Consider the following 25,049-nt stretch of genomic DNA (forward strand, 5'->3'; position numbering starts at 1 on the left):
AAGGGTGCGTGTGTTTTAGAACTATGTGTAAATACGTGCAGATTAATGACATTTATAATCAGACCGTGTTTAATGATTCGAATATGTGTGCTTGCAATGTAGCTATTATTAGAGGCTGTGATTTTGTCTATAAACCGCCCATGTTTACTAACCAGTTGCTAATCAGAAACTACACCTTGTATCGTAGCATAACCCCAACCCCCATCGGTATGGATTTGTCACTCGTAAAAGAAATGTTAGAGCATGCAAATTTACAGCAGCTGTTAGAAAATGCTAAGGCAGAAGCTAAAAAGATACTAATAACTGTACATCATGATGGCAATGTTATAAAACAGGTAATGGAACGAATTAAGAGGGTGGGAGACCACCACTGGTGGGAAATTTTCTTTGGCTGGTCCCCCACGGCCACCGGCATCTTCAACACGCTGCTGCACCCCGTTGTAGTTATACTGCTGATGCAAATCTGTGTGTGCTTTGCCATGGTAGCAACTTGTTACTGGATGAGGCAGGTGAAGCTCTGCATTGACAACCAGCTGAAAGGACTGGGGATAGCCAAGCGCCTCCTGCCATAGTCAAGGGCAAGACTGGATTGGCCTCTGTGTTTGCCACCAAGAAGAACTTTTAAGCTCCGCTGTTGGCTGCAACCCAGTAGGCGTTGAGCGGTGGGGACACACGCCATACCAGACCTTGATGTGAGGGATGGCCTCCTCTGTTGTAAGAGGGCCATCCAGGAGGGGAGGGCAGGCCAAGCAGCCTGCGGTTGGCATGAATCACAGAATGGTTGAGGTTGGAAGGGACCACTTGAGATGATCTAGTTCAATCCCCCCTCCTTAAGCAGGGTCACCTAGAGCAGGTTACCCAGGACTGTGTCCAGTTGGGTTTTGACTATCTCCACAGATGGAGACTCCACAACCTCTCTGGGCAAACCTGTTGCAGTGTTTCATCACCCTCACAGTACAAAAGCAAGAATTAGTTAGTGTAAGCAACTTGTCTTTGAACCTCCCATCCCCAAATGCTAATGTGAAGAAGCTGCTCTTGTGTGGTTTAAGACTCCTTAAGCAGAGGAGAACGGGACAACTAAAGCCAAGGACAGTGCCTTTGGAAGGAAAGAAAAGGGAATTTAACACCTGAGCGTGGAAAAGCACCCACTGAAGATGGCAGGGGTGTTACCAGCCTCAAAGACTTGGGAAGATGATAAAAGATGAGCAGAACAAAAGACCCTGTAATCACCTTAGACTTAAAGGAGCAAAATCCACACGGACCTTTGCAGCAACCATCTCTGGGTTCCCGAGACTCCCAGGACGTCTGGCCAACGGACTGGTGAGATCTTGTTTTTGGAGCCTGGACATCACCGCTTTGCTTTGCCTAGTTGTGCATGTACTCAATAAAATCTGCCTGTTAGAGGATGGACTGCCTATTCAGTCGCCGCCTGCTCAGCTGCTCACTGCCCAGGCTTGTAACTTGGCTACACTGGTTAAGAGAAATTCTGATAAAAGGAAAAGATATGGGGTTTTTTCCCTTTAAGAGGCTAAAATCACTCACTTGCTTTTTATCTGCAGAATATTCCCTGAAACACCAAGATTTCTGCCTTGGGCTGACGAGCGGGGCTCTGAGCTGGAGCACAAACCTGCTCCCCTCTTTCATTCTGCCTCTCCTATCCTGCATCCCCCCCTGCCTCTGAATCCAGAAGAAGCCTTAAAATATACATAGCGGGTCTCAAACGATTTAAAAACATTGGCAATTTCAAAAAACAAATCAACCACCTCGTTTTCAGCCCATGTGTCTGATCTCATCTCGGAGGCGCTGCTCTCTCTGAGAATGGGGGGGTTACGCAGACAAAAAGCCCTTTGCAATCCAGGCTAAAATGAAAAAGATTAAAGAACTGGCCTTTAACCCTTTAACCTTTAACTGGCTAGCTCGAGAAATGAGGTAAAACCCCAACTTTTCACAATCACCGGCCTGGGAAGCGCTAAGAAACAGCATATTCCCACAGCATAATTTTTTTTAAAGAAAAGTGAAACTTCAATATATGGGTTTGATAAGGACGCTTCTCTTTAAGGAGCACACATTATAACTGAGCTCATGAAAACACGAATAAAAAAATCACTATCTAAAATCACAAAAATCCTTTTTCCCCCTCCAAGAACCACAAGAACAACCCCTTCGCCCTTGGGACGGGAGGTCGAGCTCTTCCCCCTGGCCCTCCAACCCACCCAGGGAAGGATCGGTGCCTTGTGCCCGCTACACTCTGCTGCTCCTTCATTTTACCCATAGCAAAGCCTCACAGAAAACACAGTTATTCTGGTTAAAGCACCTTTCTTACTTGCTTGTTTCATGAGAATTCATTTCCCTGTGAGTAATTACCCTTTTATACAAAGCCTTTACCCCTCTAACCTGTTTTGGGAGCCTGTAGGGGGAAAAAGGAACCACAGAAAATTCACATTATCCACTCTTTGGTCCCAAACTTGCACTGGGTCAGCGTGGCACAGCCGGGGTTACCCCTGGGGTGATGGTATAGCCATGGGGAAAGGGGTTCCTACAGGTATACACAGGTTTTAGCTGAATGCAGACCCCTGCATGGATGCTGGATGCGGTGGCAGCATCGTGGGCAGCAGCATCCTGGGCAGCAGCATCCTCCGCAGCCACAACGAGCCGCTGCCCTGGGCACAGCCGGCACACAGTGCACGTAGGTTTGGGAAGTTTGCAAAACCATGAAGTTGCTCCCTCTTTCAGTGTCATTTGCTTATCACCGCACACCGAGGAGGGTTTTCATGGCAGCAGCAGTGTCCCTGTGGCTGTGATAGACTTCGGGTGCAGCCCAGGGGCAGGACCTTGAGTTTTTGTCTGCTTTTCCAGTGGTATCAGCAGATCCCATAGAAGATTTTACCGAAACTTGCTTGCTTTCCTGAGCCAAATGGGTGACACAATTGTACTTATTCCCTGATGGTTTTGTCCCTGTCCTCGGTACTTTGGAGCAGAGGGGAGTCTGCCTGTGCCCGTGGAAACCCCCGACCCATGTGCAACGTGCCAGCTTTCCTCGGTGGGCTGAACTTCCCTAGGTAGATGGAAGTGGCAGTTTCAGAGCTCGCCCAACCTGGCTGGCTCTGCTTTAGGCTGCGAAGATCCATGCGGGCAGGTCACTAGCCCTGCTGGTCTGGTCCTGTGGCAGTAATTCAGATGAACTTTTGAAAAACGAGGGGCTAAGATGCTGCTGCAAAGCAGTTTTGACTCAAGTGGAACAAGTGATGTAAAAATAAGCCTTGGTGGAACCCCAGATATGCTGGGGTCCTCTGTAGGGTCTAAAAAGAGCCCACAAGGCACCGGAAGGTACGAAACACCTAATTTAACCCAAGAAGCCTGTTCTCCATGCAGAACATCTGCTTATCTCTGGGTATGTGTCATGGGACTGCAGGGCTACTCTGTTACTTCTCTTGGGTACCTGGCATGATGGACCTTTCCTGCTGCTGCCGAGGATCCTGCCAGTTTTGGGACGGGCCACACAGAGGTGCCACAGCAGGTCCTCGCTCCATCTGAGCAGACACGGAGCGTCTCCATCTCCTCCAAAGCAAAGGTGAGGAGCTATGCGGAGATATCTGGATCGTGGCTTCATGGGGCCACCTCCAGAGCCAGTGCTGGGGTAAAGACCCAACTGCTACCCTGAACCTATACATCCCACATTGGCCCAAATAAAATCGAGAAGGAACTTGAGCCTGGGTTTTCCCCTGGCTAGGATTGCACTTAAGTGTGTTGCTCAGAAAAAGCTCAGACTTTGATTTCCCAGCCCCAAACGGGTTAACATCACTGGATATTCATGAAAACATTGAAAAGAGCCTGGAATTTTTTTTTGCCAGGGGTTCTGCCAAGCTTCATTTTGCACCTCCTCGGGCAGGGCCAGGCAGAAGCTGGCAGACTTCGGTCTGTCTGTCAGACCTGCCTCCCCAAACCCATTTTGACCGATGTCACTCTCCCATGTGAACTCTGCCTTTCAGACTCGAGGCTTGGCCATGGCTCTCCTTTTCCTACTCTTTCCAAACTTCCCTCTTTCCCCCTTCTGGTTTTTAGCCCCTTCCTCCACCAGGTGCTTTCCACCTTCCTTAACACCAGTTTTCTTGCTCCTAGAGTGCGACTGTCACTCAAGATCGTCCTTCAGGACTCCCTGCTTTGAGCAGGACATTGCAAAGCTCTCTTCCTTCACCCAGCACCTACAAGGTGCCTGCACAGTCACAGAGAAGGGATTCACTGGCTTAGAACCTCCTGGTGTTGATGTCCTTCAAATCGCATGCATTTTGTAAGCCACTGCGCATCAAGGAATCCTACAAAAGCAAAAGTAGGAGCAGGTGGATTGATACCCTGGAGGGTTTGATCTCGATGCAGGACTGGACTGTCCGCTGCAGTGCTCTGGTTGTGACCCCTCCGTATGACACCTTTATGGTTGAGAACAAACATTTTACTCCCATCAGCCATGCTTAGTGGCTAGGCAAGCTGTCCCCCAATTCCTTTTGCTCCCAATTTTACTCCACCCCAGCGCACACCAGGTGATTCACAGAGGAGCTGGATACTAGCCCCAACTATTTACAACCTGTAAACTTACTGTAGACACCACCCAGCACAGCAGAGCAGTAAGGGAGGAGTGAGAAAGCCCCAGGGACAGAGCGACACAATCAGATGGCGGTGTAGTGCAGCGTGCTATGTCCCAGCTGATCACGATTCATTACCTATGGACAGGATGGAAGAAATGAGTTTTAGGAGGTGGAATAAAGAAGTGCATCGGGGCTCAGAGGCACAATGAGGAGAGTTGGTTTGAGAGCTAAAAAGCTGGGGTGTGGGACAGATTCTGGCCTTTGTTGATTTCTTCTGCTTCATAGAGTCCCAGAGAAATTCTGTGATGTGCCAGCACCCAGCGTGAAGGGAGACACTTGATTTATTCCTCACAGCAGACTCAGGAAGCGATCAGATATACATCAGCCTGGCTGAGAAGGGGTCACGAATAACTCAGCAGGGAGTTAGTGTACTCTTAGGAGGGGCGAAATGACTGAAGTTAATATCCCGCAGAGGGAAATGCAGGGAATTCTTATGGGTTCACTCATTTTCTTGAAAAATAAAACACAATAGAAACAATTTCCAGTTTTGAGAGAGATCTATCATTGGCACAACTGTTGAGTTTGGCAAAGCTAACACAAGACAGTGTAGTTAACAATTAGGCCTTCTACAGCATGGGGAAATCAAAACATCCTTGTTCCTCCAGCTGCTCACAGCACTTTCACCAGTGGACGAAGAGTCACAGATTCCTGGAAAGAGAACAGAGAGACACGAGGTTATCTGGAGTAGTGCAGGCTACAAGATATGGTGAAAACCCCATCCCCCTTAAACTTTTAACTACATTTCCCTTTCTTCCCAGCATCTCTAGAAGTAATGCAAGGCTTTATTCCATCGAGACACATGGGAAGTTGGCGATATCTGTGACAGTGATGGTGGCTATGCCATTTGACCTGATCTGAGGGCAGAAAGCAGCTGCAGGGCACGGCTCGATGAGGTGAGCAATGCTGTGAATTTACAGCACATGGGCTGCTCCGTGGAAACCGCTCTCTCCAGCCTCGTACCGTAGGGTGTGCAGAGTGGCTTCTCCCTCAAACTGAGGTACGTTACTCATACTGGTCTTGGATCAAGAGTACATATTTGGCCAGCAAACCCATGCCCTGTTTTGTTTCCTGATAACTCGTTGTGCAGCTGGATGCAGATTTACAGGCCTGGCTCTCCCACTACATCATCTGCCCAGATGGGCTCTGTCCCCATACAGGGGTATGCCCATGGATGCTGCACTGTTCCATGCATGGCAACCAATGGTGCAGAGATAAAAGTCATGGCTGGAGCCATCTGCACCGTGTGTTTAACTCCCTTTCCGCCCCTCCAACAGACGAAGGCTTGTCCAGTGTGATAATGAAAGTCCTGGCTGATACCAGCACGGTAAGAAAGGAAAATGAGAGTAAAAATGCCCTATCACGGGCAATATGCAGTCAGTACTTTAATATAACGCTGTCTTTAGCTTTTTCATAAATTCCATTAAAGTATTCTAACATCCTTCCAAATGCATTCAAAGGACCCAGAGAGGCTTGCGTGGCAATATTCTTTGCACTTAGCGTATTTGCTGTAAGACAAAGGTGTTTTAGCTGTGCATACAGGATTGACACAAATATTTTCAGAAACCCAGATATAATCAGGCATTACTGGGGACAGAGGAAAGCAGTGAAGACAGACTCACCTCACTGTCAGAGCCAAGCGTTGTTCCGTGGGGAGAGAGACAAGCCCCCATGGCTTATGCAGCAAGCGCTCCCAAGGGACAGAGGGTAGACACCGACGTTTACAGATCCCCCCAGGAAGCAAACAAACAGTAAGTGCCATTAGATAGTTTAATGACTGCAGCATTTCCACAGCCACCCTTAAACTGATTAAAGATCAGAAGTTTCAAAGCTGAAGGCCTAACACAAGGTACTTTTTAGACAGTTCATTGGACTGTCTTTGATTTTTAGTGCTACTGAGCCACAGGTAGTCAGCTATTCTCAAAACTAACCCCCCTTTTGAGATGCTTACAAGGGGATATAGACGCTTATTTATTAAGTTTTAAGACTGCTTGGAAAACACTGGCCTAGGCTTCCATTTGCTGATCTCGTCTCCTGCATTTGTCAAATGCCACATGAGAGCATTCTGAAGCATAAACACAACAAATCCACCTTGCTGGGGGGTCCTGTTGCATTAACCTCGCTCTCCGTTAGCCGACGTTGCAGTACTGTCACTAATGCAGTAATGCCTACTGGTCTATGTTTGCCTAAGCAACAGCATCAGAATACTCGACAAAACACTACCAAAACCCCCAAAACCCCAAAGACTTATCTGCCTCAACAGCACATCTACCAATGAACAAGAAAGTACTGCCACAACAGTGGTGTATGTCTGCCCTCACTTCCTTCATGTGCTCACAAACCTGACCGATAATCTTAACCCAATCAGTTTCAGGGCTAACGCGGAGCAGTAAAATCGTAACGGAAGATGACGTATCTACGAGTTGGAGAGCGGGTAAGGCTACACAGTGGAGGTCGAGATGGACACCAACTTGTGGGTGTTGTTTCCACCTCCTTTTCTTCACCAACTGGTGCTTCTTGCCGTCTTTGAGCACGGAACAGAAAGATGAAAGGCAAGCTGTGCACTGGCGTACGCACCCCGCGCTCGGCGAGCCCCCGTTTGCAGCTGCATGGCAGGCAGCTTGCTGGCACTGCTCAGGATGGGTGACACAACACCTTCACCGCAGGCACAGCACCGGGGTCGGCACACCAGCACTCCTGAACGAGCGCGGCTGGTGTGTGTGGTCTCATTTCTTCATTTGCTGAGCTAGAAAAAAGAATAGAGAGATGTAAACAAACCAGAAGGTGGGCAGCGAAGCAGCTGGCATCACCTTCTCTGTGAGATTTGAGTTTTTCTTAAAACAAAGCCCCTTCCCTACAGTTTTCTCATTGTGAGGGCAATTCTAAGGAAACGAGTACATCTGCTTGCTTAGGCTGTGAGTACAGAGTGATGTGAAATAACTTAGCAGGGAAAAGACACTCATCCCGAGTTTTCAAAAAGCATCACAGATCTGTAAGTGCTTGGACAGACACAAATGGCAGCAATGCTAACAACTGACCGTGGACAGAGGCTCCCAATCCCCAGACCTTATAAAAACCTGATGGGGTAGGTTTTATGTCTGATGTTGCTTTGTAGGATGCAACTCTGCTGTCATGGTCTTGATTTCACATCAGCTTCCCACATACCCTCTTTCACGTGGCCTAGGGAAGGAGCTCAGGTGTGAAGGAATTGCTGATGCACACTCCAATTTGAATGCTACACAAAATACAGGTGCAAAAGGTGCTTTCCCAAGGGGCCCTGAGGCCTCTGCATCATGGGCACCACTGCTGTGAGCTACTTGGCCAAGGAACCTTGGTGCATGCACACATGTTGCTGCTGAAGGCAAGCTCAGTTGCTGTTTGAGAGAAACCCATGTGAGCTGAGTCCATCCTGCATGGTCCCTTGATCTGGACTTGCATGAAGCTACAGTACCAAAACTCCTGTGGACCTCTGAGAAGTGGGCAAAAGGGCCAAATTGTGCACGTGTCAGCGGTCACACACCACTGGGACTCGTTTGACCAGAGAGCAAGGCAACTGGTCTGATGCTGCAGCAACATGGGGAGTGCAGAGCAGGAGAGGGAGCGTTACTAGGGTGAAGCTAAGCAAGGTAGAGTGATTTTTCTTTTTTTTTTTTTTTTTTTAAGCACAAGAGATGGATTTGAAAAAGGCTGAAGGCAGGGTAGGAAAGAGCTGAGCTGATACAGAAGGCCCCCACAGCTTCTCCCATCATGCTCTCAAGGCACGGACTTCATTTGCACATGAAGTCAAATGAATGTAAGGATACAGACTTCAGAGTTTTGATTAACATTCCGAGGACAACCTGTATATATAGCCTGGTACTTCAATGTGTCATTTACCATTGACATATCACTGACACTGAAGAATGAAGAGAAATAGAAATAATAATTTCTGCTGACTACAAAAGAGAAGGTTTTACCACTGCGGCTCAGAAATAGCATCAACAGAGACTGGTAGAACACAGTTCCAAAAGAAACATTTTGAGGCAAAAAGCTTAACTATGAGCAAGAAGTCTCACAGACAATATATTTCTCATACAGCATAATATTATTGATAACTGTGGTTCAGCCTGTGGAGCTTGAATTTATAATGCAGATGGTTTGGAAATGCCTAGCATTTAAGCTTTGGGGAAAACAACTTTATTTCACCTGTTTGTTAGGTTAATGCTCAGAACATTGCAGTGATCGGTTTCATTGGCAATTCTAAGAAATCCTACTTCATTTTAAAGGCTTCTTTTAAATCTCCCCTCCCACACACAGAGATTTTCAGTTTTCCTCACAGCTCTTGGAAAAAAACCAACCAACCAAACAAACAACAATGTACTGCTTCTTTCACATTCCCCCCATGGAGATTCTGGTTTTATTTCAAACTTGCATCTCCTAAGTAGAGAAACAGCAAGGACCTGAGCCTGTCAATGCAAGAACAGGTCTGTGACCTGAGGGTCTGTGCTTTTGCCTGGTGGTGTTGAGTATCAATCGTACGACAAAGCCCAACCGTGATACAAGTGGTACTCCAGCCCATTGTGCAAGGTAGGCTCCTGCAGGTATTCATGAATTGTGGAAATGTCAGTCACTTGTGGAAACGGAGATTTATGCCTGTGCCCCGGTCTTACACCCTGGAGTGGGAGTGACTGCCAGTGCGCACCTAGGAGCAAACCTGGGCAGGCGGTGTTCTGTAGCTCTCTGAAATCAAACGAGAATTTTCTTAAAGCTCAAGAGGAATCAATGCCTAAACTTTTGCTCTGCCAGAAATAACTGGTTGAAATAGCACTTCATCGCTTTCAACTGTAAATCAAACTCTTTGAACTAAAGGACAGTAGCTCATCTGGAGATGAGGAACACTGTTGCTCTTTTTCCAAAGTTTTCTCACAGAAAGATTTATGGCACTGTACCTATTTACTGTTTCCTAGTTACTCATTCTGTGTGACCCATTTTTGCAATACCTCCACTCATCACCAGTTTAAGGGTATAGTGAAGAACTGCTGTACAGTCAAGAACTATACTGGGCACTGGTGAGGCCGCACCTCGAGTGCTGTGTTTAGTTTTGGACCCCTCACTCCCAGAAGGACATGGAGGGGCTGGAGCATGTCCAGAGAAGGGCAATGAAGCTGGTGAGGGGTCTGGAGCCCAAGGCTGATGGGGAGTGGCTGAGGGACCTGGGGGTGTTCAGCCTGGAGAAGAGGAGGCTGAGGGGAGACCTTATCACCCACTACAGCTGCCTGGCAGGAGGGGGGATCCGGGGGGGTCGGTATCTGCTCCCAAGTAACAAGTGATAGGGCAAGACGAAATGGCCTCAAGTTGCACCAGGGGTTTGGATAGATTGGACATTAGGAAAAATTTTTCCCCCAAAGGGTTGTCAACTGTTGGAATGGGCTGCCCAGGGAAGTGGTTGAGTCCCCATCCCTGGAGGTATGTAAAAGATGATGCGTAGATTTGGTGCTTAGGGACATGGTTTAGTGGTGGGATGGCAGGGTTAGGTTAATGGTCAGACTTCATGATCTTAAAGGCGTTTTCCAACCTAAACAATTCTATGATTCTGTTCTATGCTACAGCTGGCTGGCATTAGAAAGATACTGTGCCTATAGCTGCTCACCACCTCACTTGGAAAATACAAGCAGGATAGGAAACAGGTACAGCTGGAAAGACACCAGGAGATCTGGCAGGGCAGTAACCTCCTCTCTCAGGTCATTTCCACCAGTGGATGTGAAGAAGAGCCAGAAGCTCTTAACATGTTAAGGTTAAAAAAGCTGCAGCTGGAAGAGCTCATCTGGCACCACATTCCTGGCAAGCTGTAAATCACAGGAGCAACTTGTGGAAAGGCAGGAAAGAGAATCCAAATCTCCCAGTTCTCACCCTGGTGCTTTCATCTTGGTGTTCAGCCTGGAGAAGAGAAGGCTGCGGGGAGACCTGATTGCAGCCTTTCAGTACCTAAAGGGGACCTATAGGAAAGATGGGGAAAATCTTTTCAGTAGGACCAGCTGTGACAGGACAAGGGGTAATGGCTTTAAACTAAACCAGGGTAGGTTTAGACTGGATATAAGGAAGAAATTCTTCACAATAAGGGTGGTGAGGCACTGGAACGGGTTGCCCAGGGAGGCAGTGGAGGCCCCATCCCTGGAAGCATTCAAGGCCAGGTTGGACGGGGCTGTGAGCAACCTGATCTAGTTAGCGGTGTCCCTGCTCACTGCAGGGGGGTTGGACTAGATGACCTCTAGGGGTCCCTTCCAACCCAAAACATTCTATGATTCTATAATTCTATAAACACAGCCATTAAGCACAGTATCAGCTTCCGTGCTGTTGGATGGCACTGCTGGCCAAGAGCTCTATACTGAAAAACATACTTTAATTTAATTAAACTGTAATAGCCCTCTAACTAGCTCAAAAAACAGTTTTACACTGTAATCTGATTCCATAGGAACATGGTAAATTTGAGATGCAGCTCACGGCATTGCATTCGGGCAATTTACACCGATTTCAGGTGATTGCCTCTCAGTCTTTATAGAAATATGCTTGGACAAGTTAGCAGGTTAGATATGACAAGGATGTGTCTCACAGGCCAACGGTAGGTTTAACTTGCCAGGTGTTAGCATTCCCAGTGTGCCTCGCTGAAACCACAGCCTGAGTTCAGGGCATGCAAGGTGACTTCAGGGGTTCTCCCTTTCATCGCAAGATCTCAAATGAGAGCCTTCCACCGTGAAAGCAGCTTCTTGCTCACTTCTCAGGATGCAGAACGAGATGTCCTGTTTCGGTTGTGGCTTTTTTCAGACAGACCTTGCGCTAGGATCTCACTACAGATTTTTCACATACTGCAGCCAGTCATGAAAAGGAAACCAAAGTATAAAAAAGTGATAGTATTTTGCAAAATACTATTGTTCATGCTACTCTTCACAGGATGCTGAACAAGACAGCTGCTTTCAGAGGTGAGCATCAAGGCTCTATTACGTCTTCACTGAACAAGTAACTCCAATGCTTTCAGGCATTTCTTGTTATTCCTGGCCAGCAGAAGAGTAGCCTTGCCTCCCTCCAATGCCAGCTGCCTTATGGATTGTTTAAGCTGATCTGTTTGCCCATGCATGAGAATAGTGGATGCATGGACACAGGGATGCCCCAGGGATGGTAGCTTTCAGGAGGAAGGAGAGGAAACTGGCAGCAGCAGTCTGCTTCAGGGATACATCATGGGCAGGATAAATCTGCCAGAATCTCCTTCTGCACCATTTACAGATGGTAAAAAAAAGAGGCCTTGGAAGAACTCAATACGTGATCCAGGTGATCCGAGAGCCAAAATTGAAATGCAAGAGTCTTCACCTAAGCCCAGCTTTAAACAGCAATTTTAACCTTGTTTCTGTGCTCAGCTGCACGTACACAGTTGTAACTTGCCTTTTTCATATACAGCAGCTCTTTCAAAAAGCCAAGCACCACACAGGTTTACCGAAAGAGGAGACAGATCAAATTTAGTGCTGTTGGGCCTTCACAGAGGAATTCTCATACCTGCATAAAACTCCATTGACTCCAAAGGGTCTCCAGTCAGATCTCCTACAAGTCTATCTCTTCAGATGCGACAGAAAAATCTATGATTTAATTTGTTCTCAAATCAGCATTTTAATGCTTTGGTCATTTCAATAGGAGGAACAGATAAGCACAAATAGCTTTCATTATGGACAGTGTGGATTCCTTTCTTACTAAGAAGTGAAAAAAAGATCTATTTACAGCAAAGGGTAAATAATCTCTGTGCCCAGTATCTTAAAATGTCTAGCATGTAGATAACCATAGGCACAGATGTGAAAGTCTAGGAACAAAGCAATCAGGAAACACAGGAACAACAATCACTATTTATGACCTTAGAAAATTCAATATCACTTATCTAAATTAGAGCTATAAGTCAGTTCTGCTAGATGAGAATCTGCTATGTCTCATCTGCAGCATTTACATCATAGATTAATCATTGTTTAATTAAAATGGGGCAAGAATGCTTCTTTTGGGTTCTTCATCTTTCATGTTTGGTACCAAGAAACTTTGTTTAGAGCTATTCTACATAGTTTGTGCAACCACTTTCCAGCAGGTTGGCGAGGAGGGTATGAGGTTCAAGTACAGATCTGGGGAATATCATTGAAAAAACCAAAACCATCTCCCTGTTTTGCCAACTCATGCTTTTTACCATATTTTCAGAGCTGTTAATCTCCTCCTCCTGACTTCCAAAAGTGCAACTCTTATTTCAAAAGCAAGTAAACTGGTGCTTTTTTCCCTTCAATTAGTCTGTTCCCCGCATACAAGCAGAGTACTACACTGTGGCTAGAGGTCTAACTGTTTTCTTAGACTGACTGCCTAAGGAGAGGAGGTGTATGTGAACGTATTGCAGCAAGGGCTCCTTACTAGCAATTGTGAAAGACACTGGCCATATTTCTACAGCCCTGTTTGACAGAGTGGCAGAAACATCAAATAGATCTTACAATGCCCCAAGGTTTGCTAAACTAGGTGTCCTGGGAGAAGAGAAAGTCATTATTTGTCTTACATAGGAGACAAGCTGCAGTGTTGCCCCTGTTACCCTCACAGCAAAGAGTGTATAAAGGAAAGTGTGCCTAAAATACCTCCCCAGTTATGCTGTAGGACAATGCAAGCAGCCTGCAGTTAGCAGCTTACCAACAGCTCAAAACTGTCATCAAGAGTTAGCCTAAGTTATGACTGAATCCGCTCTCTTCCCAAGTAAATAATGAGAAAAGCAGTTTTTAACGTGTGACTTGAGACCCCCTCATTTCAGAGAAGCAGGGGAAGAAAACAGAGCCTGAAACAGAGACCAGGGGAGATTAGAAAAGGGGACCAGAACAAGGACCCTATGTACAGTTTGAACGTAAAGCTGAATCCCCATGGATCTCCTGAGACTCCTGACCAATGAATTGTTATTGGCACCTATATGTCCCTGCTCAACTTTGTTTAGTTGTACATGCATCTAGTTAAACTTGTCTGTTAGAGGATGGACTAAGTTACTTGACAGCTCATATGCTAACTACTCACATTTATAACTTCATGAGCAACAGGAAAAATCTAAATCCAAGATTGCAATCAACCACAAAACACTTAAAAACTTAAAAAAAATAAAGCAGACTACATTGTTTTCAGGGCTTTTCAACCTACTTCTTATACCCGCAAAACTAAAACTAAGACAAATCAGACAGAATTCAAGGCTCGAGGACCCTGGTCTCTACTCCATCCCACACCACAACAACCCACAACAGAAAATTTCAGTTGGGCAGATTTACCAAGAGCAGCAGTTCAGCACAGGTGCCTCTACAAACAGACTAACCCAGTGGAAAGAACAGTTCAAGTGGTGCGACTCAGCAGCGTGATGGCTTTCAGATCCCACATCAAGGCTCAGAAAAAGCTTTCTTGCAACCTGAAGGCAATAAGAGGCAATAATGGTGTCTTAAGAAATTGCTTTTAAATTATTACTTTTCAGAACTTAACTGTATTTACTCAATCCAGCAGCTTTCAGTAAGACATCATACAGGCTTCAGATCCCCTACACAACCCCAGCTGTGCACAGTGCAGGCAGGCATGGCAAAATTCCTCTCTTCCTCTTGGGCAGCCTGCCTGCCCCAGGCCCTGTAGGGACTGATGCATTTCCAGTGTCCACAGCTCACTGAAGGTCTCATCTGGGAGCAACACAAGAGCTTGGACCCCATCATCTAAGTTTCTCAATGTATCGCACATATTCAGGACACCAGTGTTCATGGCACAATAACATAAATCCATACTGTGAATGAAGGTCTGGTGACACGACATTTAAAATGGAAATACAAAGCTGTTAGTGATTTTTCAGGGTATTGTTTGGATCACAAATCTAGCTTCTTTCTAACATTCTTTCTGTAAGTTAGTTTGAGCGAATAAAGCAGAAAGGAGCCTCATGCTATCAATTTTGCATGTTGCACCTTTTTTGTGTTTCTTAAACTAAAAATCAGGATTACAGTGAGAAAAATCTAATAGACAATGTATGTCTGACAACCAGGTGCATGTTTAATAGACTCATTTTGCGCTCAGAAATGGGTGACCAAAAAAACCCAAAACAAACCAAAAAAACCTAACAGCAAATAAGATCTCGAATCAAAAGCCTTTCAACATTCTCCTTTTAAATCTGTCCGAGAAATGGTTACAGACATGGCCAGGAACACTGTAGTGCCCTTATTTAACTTATGAGTTTATGTACTTTCCTAGAAGAATAACAGAAACCACAGTAGTAAGCACCATTGATATTAGAAAGAAGCTACGCATTTTGGTGGAATTCCAACAGTAGTCTGTAAGCTACTGACCCTCATTTGTGGTATATTCCAGAAGAGATTACAGTCTTTCAAACTCGTGTCACTGCAATGGCTGCAGTATGTGCAAGACGATTCAAAACTGATGCCTACCTACTGCCCCAAAATTTCAGAAGACAGGTTTTTTCCTGCTTCCAGGTTGGAACAAAAACTTTGCTTTTAAAAAAAAAAAAAAAAGTCACAGTATAGTATAAAATGGTTAAGTGAGTCTATAAACAGAATCAACTTCTTAAAGCTAAGCAGAACTTTTATCAATAACCCAAGACAGATTCATCCCAAAGTAGTTCCTCTTCAATTTTGACATGTGTCTGTGGCTTCTTTTTATCCTTTTTGTGCTTTTTGCTCCCTTTCTCAGCAGGGTTTTCTTTAAGACTTTTGTCATTATAAGGTCTCAATTTCTTCTCATTTACCAAGTCTATCTCAAATTTAACTCTCTTTTGTTTCTCATTTTCTCTTCCAAAATCTGCCCCATCACTATTTTTCTTTCTTTTCTGCTTTGTGGCTTCTTTCTCATACTTCAGCTTTTCACTGATGTATTTTCCCTCCTCAGAATTATTTATCTGAAATTTCTGTTCTTTTCTGTAGGAGCTGGTAGAAATTTCAGCAAGCATAAGTTTGTAGCAGTCTTTTGACTCTGCAACTGATAGGCTGAAGCTCTCGTCTCTGGTGATGGCCACCTCAGATGCTTGTTCTTCTTTACAGTATCTGTTGTTATAGTGACAATTAGGTGCCTTTTCTAGCACGTGCTCATGAGCTGATGGCCAGCTTGGCGATCTATTTTCCCCAGTATTTGTAGGTGACGGGGTTTCTGAAAAATGGCTGGAGTGCTGGCCTTGTCCACACTTAAAGCTTGAAGATATGACCTCACCAAGGCCACTTCCTCCTTCAATGCTTTTATCTTGAAATTCTTCCTCTTCTGCTTTTCCTAAACACCTTCTTGGCTTTAGACCTCCAGCTTTCTGAACTTTAACATAATCCGTTAATTCATTTTGAAAGGAGTCACATGTTTTCTTTGACTTCTTCATGAGATTGGCAAGCGCTGTTTCTCTGCATAAATTGGATAGAAAGTCTTAGTTATTAATACTGACCAATTTGCTTAGTATCTATTGAATTAAAAAAAAAAAAAAGGTTGTATTTCCAGAGTCAGAAAAATAACATATTCCAAGCGTGTTGTTCTGTGTGACTACATGGACCTTGTTACACAATGATCACATCTGTAATGCTGCAGTTACAGAGAACAGATCCTACTCTTTGTCAGAACTGAAAAAATGGAATAAATTCATGATGACCAAACGAATTTATTGTGACCTAGAGTGCTGCAAGAATAAGACGCATTTAAAATGACTGCACACACTTTTAAAACTACTTTTTAAAAAGAAAATTTAAGATTCTCTGTTGTTAATTAATCTCCAACTAGCTACAGATAAGAAGCAATTACATTGTACACTGACTGTCAAGTAATAAAAGTTATTAATTTCTTTATGAGATTCATTCTATTGAACAGTTGCAGTACAGTAATTTCAAGCAAACTCTGTGAGTCCACAGCAGAAACAAACCAGAACAAAACCAACCAACCTGGATTGCTAAAAACCCCAAAAAAGGAAAACGCACTCCCAAGGCAAAACTACCTATCAGTTTATATTTTACCCTCCCTTTCCTCAGGCTAGAGGATAAAGTGGTCAGATGACAAAGATATCCCCTGTGGGAAGGGCAGTTCCAGAGACCCACCCCTTAAATGTATCTTGTTCTGTCTTAATTCACCAGCTTTATACATTCATTTTGTTAACGTACAGTTGGGCCTGCAGCAGTTCCCTATGCTCCTGGTTTTGGGGACTCTTAATTCTGTTGACTAAACAAACATTTTAAAATCATATCAGTTCTACATCAGTCTCTTGTGGTTGTATTACTATTATTCTGCGTTCACTTACAATATATCTTGCCAAAATGCTTAACATGTAAGCAGTTTTGATATTTAGCCTACTTGCACAGGAATCTCTAAAAAGGACGTCTCAAACCATCACAACGCCCATGCTGCAATTAACACAGTCTACAAGCCCTCTTCTGGTTAAAAGGGAAAGTGCAGGAGCTATCATCTACCCTATAAATGATCTTATGCTGAAAGTAAGATGCTTGTTGATGAATTCTGAAAGCAACACAATTGATGGAGACTTGGCACTTTTCAGGATTAAGGTCTTCTTTGCCCTGTCAATAGGAAACTAAGTTCAGATCATTTCCTTCTGGACTGACCACTGAAGATGCTGTACCATAACAGGAGCTGCTGTCCTCAGACAGCAAAGTAAGTGGGAAAACTACAAGTTTCAGGACCTTCCCCTGTGGGTTGTCATTGAAGGTGCAACTGTGGGAACTCTTAAGACTGAATTTCACTCACAAGTATGATGTTTAAACAGACAGTGCTCCTTTAAACCAGTAAATCAAACAACAAAAAAACCCGCCAAACCAAAACAAGAAACTAATCAAAGTCACTTAAGAGCAGACAACAGGGCTAATGAAAAAGTTCAAAAGTACAAACTACAGAGGAATAGTAACAAAAGACTTACTAACTTACTTAATCCGGTGCTTATTTCCTTGCATGTGGGACTGGTATGTTTCTATAGATGTAAGTGTGATGTTACATACGGGGCACACGTAATAACCAACCCCAATTGCTGAAAAGAAGAAACCTGTAGGTTTGAGTTTTGCTTTTCATTTGTAGTCTCTCTAAGCACATCACGACCCCATCCCACACAAGAGTCCTAACATCATATTCCCATAAACAACATTTATAAACAGACAGAAAGTCTTTGTTGCAATTTTACACTAGAATAATATTTATGAAGGGAGCTGGTGAGGTGTACCGTTGCAGTATAACCATGGTTTAAACATTAACAAAGAGTATTTCTCTTATCTCACTGAAGAGATCCAAGATAATTCCAGTAAACTGTTGTCAAGTGCTGATGAGAATGAAGTGTGCTGAAAAATTAAATACTAGTGTAAATACCTGACCCAAAGCAAGCACCAACAGATACCAATCCAGTCAGTCGAGATTTAATTAAAATAAGATCAGTTTAAACATTACCTGCTCAAATGTTCATGCAGTGTTGGTTCAACCCTGTGAAGATGCTGAGGGAATTGTCGATACAGTACATTATGAATATGGGATAGGGAGCCTCAGGCAAGTATAAGGTAAGGTCAGATGAGGAAAACCCTTGTGTTTTCTAGGTTGTCATTTTCTACTCTCCTACAAGCTGCATCATACATAGACTTAAGTATTCTGAAACCAGTGAGTAACTATTTTCCCTCCATACAAACCCAGGAACTTCATCCATTAGCAAACTGCAGCATTAATTCTAATGGGCTATTGCTTTGCATCAAAATGTATTATTTTGTTTAAATTATAGCATGACTAAATGAGAGCTGTTTTATGCTAACAATGACTTTTGACTATCAGGTAGGATTCTGAATTCCTTACTAAATAAAAGATTGACAGTTCTGTTGCACCGGACCAGATGATGCCCCCCTCAAAATTAATGGAAGTTGCACAGCAACAGGGCTTTGGCTTTGGACACAGTGCCTGAGCTGGAGAGAGTCCTGATGGGAGGCTAGAGAATAATGGAAACAAATTTCCTTATGTGGGAAGATTGAAATAATTACAACAACCAGTTTCATGAATAAAAGATTAAGGGGAGACATGACACCAGTTTTCAATTATTTAAAGAATGCGACAGAAAGGAAACTAATGATTGAATTCTGGTGTCTGCTTCTTGTTCTGTGCAGTAAAGAAATACATTGTGGTCAGAGTTCAGTATTGGTAGAAAGTTTTAAGATCAAGAAGGTAAAGATCAAGAAGTCATAGAAGATGTTCCTTATGGAGGTTGCGGGGTCTCCAGCACAGATGGTTTCTAAGAACTAGGCGGAGGAACATCTTAAGAATGACACAGCTACAACTGATCTTGGCCTTGGATTGGGACTGGGCTATTTTCTATGATCCTCTGTATTTGACTACAGAACTCATTGAGGACTGGATTTGGGTCTCCAAGTCAATCAGAAATACTTTCCAACCCACAGCTGTCAGAGACAGAACTTCAGCAGTTCAACCACCAAACAGAAAGGAAGAAAGGAACTTGTTCTGTAACATGGGAGAAGACCAGCATTTCCTTGCACACATCAGAGCAGTTGCTCGAACAATCAGAATTGAGTGCTCAAGCTACACTCGGATTGTAACATTTGCTCATGTTCTGCTTACCATTTGTGCTGGGCTCTGCAGGGATGACTTTGTCTCCCAGCTTCTCCAGTATCTTTTTCCGTCCTTCATTTCTTCTGTGTTTCTTACCAATGTAATGCTGCTGGGCCATGAGTGGATTATTGAAGGGAGCACAGCAGAGCTTGCAGAACTTCTCTGGATCATTTAACTTCAGCGAGGATGATGAAGGCTCTTCAGCTTTTGAAGGCAGCAATGGCTTCTCAGGTGATGGCATCTGTAAAGCTGGAGACATGGAAGTAGAAGATAAATCTGCTGACAGCACGCCAAAGGAAAGGCTAAAACAATTCCACAGAGCAAAACAGGTGACTGCAGAAGTACAGAGCTGGAAAGGAGAACAGTCTGCTGGGTGCTGAACTACTTGCAAGGGACTATAAAATACCTCAATCCTGGCAAGGATATGAAAGTATAGACTGATAAGGAAAACAACCCTGGAATATTCAGAAACCCCCCCATTAGATACCTAATAATCAGCTGTGTCTGACAGCTGGTCACTCTAAGGTCCTTATACAGTCCAAGAAGAGAGATGTACCCTGCAGAGGGTGATTCAGAGCACACATTGTATGCTCCATCTTTAAATACAGTTCAGCAACTTGTACAGGACTAACACCAGTTAAGTGTTACTCATGGACTAATTGTTTTTTCATTTCTTATCATATTAATTTATCAGAGGAACATCTTCTTCGGACTGCAGTGAATTCTCAGAACAACAATAAACAACTTTCATTAATAAAAAAAAATCAGAAATATTTGCCCTTAGTTTCAGTCAATGAAAGATAGGGAATTTGAAAGCAAGGTTACATGGCTTCAGAGTTGCACGGGGTAGTATCTTTGTTTATTCACCTAAGGAGTTACCACAAGACTGCTCCACAACTTTGGCAGAATAGGAAGGCATAGAGACATGGCAAGTATAGGAAGATACTTCTCTGTATTTGTTTCAGAGAGACAGGAAAACACATGCAAAGCAAACTATTTAGTTCTTACCAGAAACAGGCTGCATACTCTGTGCTGGCATGTGGGCTTGGTGTCCTGATAATTGCTTCAGCTTTTTAGCATGGATCTTTCCCAAGTAGTGAGACAAAGCAACAACTGGGGAAGTAAAAATCACGTTGCAAAGATTGCAGTATTTGTTTTTGTCCGGTACTCCACTTCCATCCGTCTGAAACCAGGCAAGGACAAGCTCAGTTACAAGCATTCACTGAAGTACACAAGGAAACATTTTATTTAGTGACAAAGAATAGTAAGTCACCTGAAAATTGACACAATCAGTTTTCTTCTGTTTGCCATGCTCCTGCCTCTCTTTCTCACTATGCGTTCGGATGTAAAGACGAACTTTCTGAGCATGCTTTTTGCCCTGGGAAGAGACCAGAATTATTCCTGTGTCAGTAACAAGGATCCGAGCAGTGATATATCCAGTGACTGGGACTTCATTCATCAAAAACTCCATTCAGCATTTGCCAGATTGTATTTGTATAGAGCAGAGCCACAAGCAGACAAATGCCAGCTCATGTAACAGTGCTACACATTAATCAATACAATCAATAATATAGTACTTAGCATTGCTCATAACATTTTTCCTCAAGCAGCCCTTGGAGTCTCTCAATTCTTTGGAGAACCAAAAATCCTGACATGTCCCCTTACAAACAGAGCAGCCCTTGGAATCATCTACTCTCAATTCTTTGGGGAACCAAAAATCCTGACATGTCCCCTTACAAACAGGGATGCTAAATAGGTAAGGAGAGGAATGCAGCCACTCCACAGAGCAAGTCTGCTGTGCTCCTTTATCTTTAAGCCTGGGGGCTTGTCTAAGCCTGAGGGCTTGACATCAAGGCTGTCCCTTCTGGTGGCACAGCAGAGTAACAGGCAGCAGGACTTAACCTACCTTCCTAAATAAAAAGTTTACTCTTCCCGTACAGTCAGTAGAGAGAAACAGGTTTCCCCAGAAGCTCAGTTAAGGTATCTCCAGCTTGGAGTCAGTCTACAGAGATTGCTACACCTTTCTACTGAGGATACAATAGTCCAGGTACATAAAACTGGGTGTTAATGTATACTTCCTGCAGCTGCAATTATTTTTTAAATCTTAGATGCTCTCTGAACTCCTAATCTTCAAACTCTTGCACTTGTAATGTACTTACCCACATGCCACACTATACAGTGGTAACCTACAAAGCAAAACAAGTAACTTGTCTTCTCTGACCTGATGTTTTTCAGATGCCTTTTAAGGATTCTGAGGAGCAATGCAGGATATTATAACAATATTATCAAAGATAAAGAGGACCTATCATACTTGGCTAGACAATAAAAGCACAACTGAGAAGAGTCAGTTATTTCCATCAATTCATTTTGTAATGGTGAAGTCAGGTAACTTTACAATTGCATCTATTATCCTCAACTAGACTTTGATCTGAGAAACAGAAAATCAAACTGAGGGTCTGAACTCTGACGTTCTGACAGTACAACTGCTGCTTAAATTAAATCAAAGTAAGGAGCAACACCTTGCAAGACCTGAGTCTTCATAATGTGAGTAACAAGAAAGACTCCTGACAGCAACTGACATTTTAAATATTTAACTTTCACAAGAAGAGACAGACAGAAATGTCTGTGCCTGCAAACCTGCCTACCCTCAAGATCAAAATAAAGCACGCTTTCCCACATCTACAGCAATATTCCAAGGCACACAGTTATTCCAAGAAATGCCTTCAGCATGATTCATACAACCTGCCTCCGCACTGCTGCACAGAGCAGCACGTGTGAATCCCTCCGTGAGGCATCAGATGGCAGGACCTCGATCCTCTATAGCCAGCACTGCCCTGTGCCATACATATGTTCTGGCTCACGCGGTGCAGATCTGCTTCAATCCCATGTACAGCATGGCCTGAACGTGCTCAGTTCCTTCTAAAATCACGCTGCAATACGCAGGTGATTGCGCTTCATTATACCGAATCCACAACTTTCACATTCGAGTCTGGTTAATGTCTAAGCCTAGCGTAAGCCTTGAGAAACACGCTATAAAAAGTCTTTTATAACACTACGTAGAAAGCCCAAACAAACCAACCGAAGCCCCAGTGCTTGCTAGGAGAAAATTCTCCTTTCCAGCCTACCTGATAATGTGACAACCTTTGAGACTCAAACTGCAGCACTGCCCCGCAGACCTTACAGAAAGTGTCGGTGAAAAGGTCTTTCCTTGTAGCCTCGTCTAAAACGTCATCTAAACGGAAAGAGCAAAAGGCAAGAATCAGCCAGTAGTTAGGACAAGATATATTTGCCTGTCTTTGTTTAAACAAAACATCAACCACCTGAATATTCACACAGAGCACAAGATGAAGGGACCAATGTGCATCCACTGAATCATACCGTACCTTGCTATGGCTTCAAAGCAGTGCTGTAAATCCACCTAAGCCTTCCTACTTACAGAAGTATTGCTCTCATGGACTTACAAAGTGTTACTATTAAGAGTAGCTGGACTTTAAAAACAAAGACAGAGACTCTTCAGAGTTTTCAGTCCACTTCAAATAGGGGGCAATATCAGAAATACCTGACTAACAGCTGAAAAAGGATGATTTTAACCAGACTAGATCATACAGTTAAATATGGGAATACCTCTTAAACAAGTGACTTAAAGAAAGTCTGGGAGTAACTCAGTACATAAAAAAGTCCAGGAAGTTTCAGATTTTTAGGAAGGTTGTACCTGTGTCCCCTATAACAATTGAAATTATTTAGTTATATGGAAAAAAAATGTTCCAATGACTTGTTTTGCTTTTCTTTGCCCTGTTCCCAGTTAACTGATGGCCTTGATACACTTTAATTCATACTAAAATTGGCCCAGACTTGAAGCTGTGTGTGAATAATTGCACGTGCAGGCACATTTGATCTTACAAGCACTTAAAAGTAGTACCAACACCACGGCAATTAAGCAAATTAAACACACCCTTCAGAAGAGCATCGCTGTGCTAGCAAAACTCTCACAAAGATAAAGCTACATCACCATCCTAGTTCCTTCTCCTCTTAATACACTTAATTCATTAGGGACACCAGTTTAACTTATACTGCTTGAAACACTTCTCTGGTACAGGTTATGCTTTGGGAGCAAGTTTACCCACGCTTCTATACCACCAAAATTTTTTCTGTGCTGTCAAACTCTAAGACTACCTGTTTCTTCTTCACCCCCAGAGGGTGACACTAATTCCAGTTAAGCTAGAATTTCACTTCTTGGCATGCCCTGCTCTTAAAAATAAGCCCAAGTTAAACAAGTTTAAAGCCAAAACAAAGGAAGCCACATTACTAGACAGCTCAACTAAACAGTGCTCTTCAAGTGAAGCTGAAGTTAAAGGGAAAATATTGGGGAAAGGATTGTGATGTCTCAACTGAGCTTAAACCCTCTAAGTTTACCCAGCGGTCCATCCTGGAAGCCACACGTGGAGCAGTTGGCTTTCCGTGCTTTGCACACAGCCTGGCGAGATGGTGGGCAAGGAAAGCATCACTCCCTGTGTTCTCAAGGCTTGGTGCCAAAAGGCATCCAGAAACCCATAAAGGCAATCAGCCTTTACTCTCGATTCTAAAGACTGCCAAAGCCAAGCCCAAGGGAACATGGAAAAAACAGACTCAAATACTGTGTAGTGTGTCCTCTAACTCTAAATAACGGTGCTAAGCAGTGGGATTGTCAGTTCACAAACAATTAAGGAAGGACTAGAGTCTACCCAGTCCCTCACACGTGCCCTGGACAACACCATTGCCGTCTTTGCACAAGTGAAAAGCCACTTAAAAACAGAGCAGGAATTTCGGTGCAAGCTGTTTGACATATACTTTAACTGAGCCGGTATCACCCCAGGAATGTGGCTCCAGTGGAAGCCTGAAACAAGGAATTCCCAACTGCTTTGACAAGCCAACATTAACACATGCAACCAGGGGAAAAAAATAAAAATCTATCAGCATCTCTATCTGTTTAACATGCAGATCTTACTACAACTGGCTCTGACGTGGCTTTTGACTGATATTACAACAACCACCGGGTATCAAAATGCCCCTGTCTAGCATGGTTTGCCATCAGTGCCTGGTATAAGAATTCATTTTCTAATAAAGCCTTTATTTTCATGAGGTACAACCGCCAGGTGACCAGTCCTTCAGAGCTTTTGGTTTCTGCATTTTGAGTCATCCAGAAACATTCAAGATTCTACAGTACTGATTCGTGTAGCTTAGCCGCTTCAAGCAGAGGGGTGAAAGATGGACATAATAAACGAGTTGATCCACACAAAAAAATCCAGTGACTTAAGTTTCTGGGCATTAGATGAAAGCCCATCTCGCATGAATTGCCAGTGTTTGTATCAGAAAAAGCTACTTACAGAGGAAAATTACACCACTTTGCTCAAGGGTACTGAACTGCAAAACCAGCTACCTAGAGAAAGGTAACTGGAACAATATTCTCTCTTTAAAAAAAGGAACAAAAGGCAAATTGCAATGCAACTAGGCACAAGTCTATGAAATACTACTATCATGGGCAGTATTCACTATATTTCAATTTGTGTAACTTCTTACTGGAAAACAGATCTCGGTTTCAAAGACAGATGACTTATTAGTTAAGGACAGCATTCTATGAATATTTTCCTTCACTTAGTGAACTGCACAGACTTCTTAGCAGGCAAAAACCAACCAAGTGCATGCTACAAAAAAAATAAATCCTAAAAACATTGTAATGTGAAGTTAAAATTGGGTTTTTAATTCACCTTCTCCTTGGCTGACCACCAATGAAAAGATTGGATTATAGGGACCAGAAGTCTGGTTGTCCAAGTAACCCCTGTTGTGCCTCTTGGAGCC

At 43.7% G+C, this 25,049-nt stretch overlaps 1 protein-coding gene across 1 annotated transcript in view; it reads right to left on the reverse strand.

The window, feature by feature from the left end:
- Positions 1 to 15,231: 15,231 nt before the first annotated feature.
- LOC104135261 (zinc finger matrin-type protein 1) overlaps positions 15,232 to 25,049 on the reverse strand; it is a 30,201-nt gene continuing 20,383 nt past the window's right edge. Inside the window, exons 2-8 of the mRNA XM_035888649.1 lie at positions 22,340 to 22,446; positions 20,488 to 20,592; positions 20,223 to 20,397; positions 19,260 to 19,463; positions 17,547 to 17,670; positions 15,914 to 16,027; positions 15,232 to 15,685 (exon numbers count right to left, since the gene is read on the reverse strand). Coding sequence (XP_035744542.1) covers positions 15,232 to 15,685; positions 15,914 to 16,027; positions 17,547 to 17,670; positions 19,260 to 19,463; positions 20,223 to 20,397; positions 20,488 to 20,592; positions 22,340 to 22,446 — 1,283 coding nt within the window. The remainder of the gene's footprint in view (positions 15,686 to 15,913; positions 16,028 to 17,546; positions 17,671 to 19,259; positions 19,464 to 20,222; positions 20,398 to 20,487; positions 20,593 to 22,339; positions 22,447 to 25,049) is intronic.

Source organism: Egretta garzetta, unplaced genomic scaffold, assembly GCF_000687185.1.
Source record: "Egretta garzetta isolate BGI_Z169 unplaced genomic scaffold, ASM68718v1 scaffold241, whole genome shotgun sequence".
Lineage (NCBI taxonomy): Eukaryota > Metazoa > Chordata > Aves > Pelecaniformes > Ardeidae > Egretta > Egretta garzetta.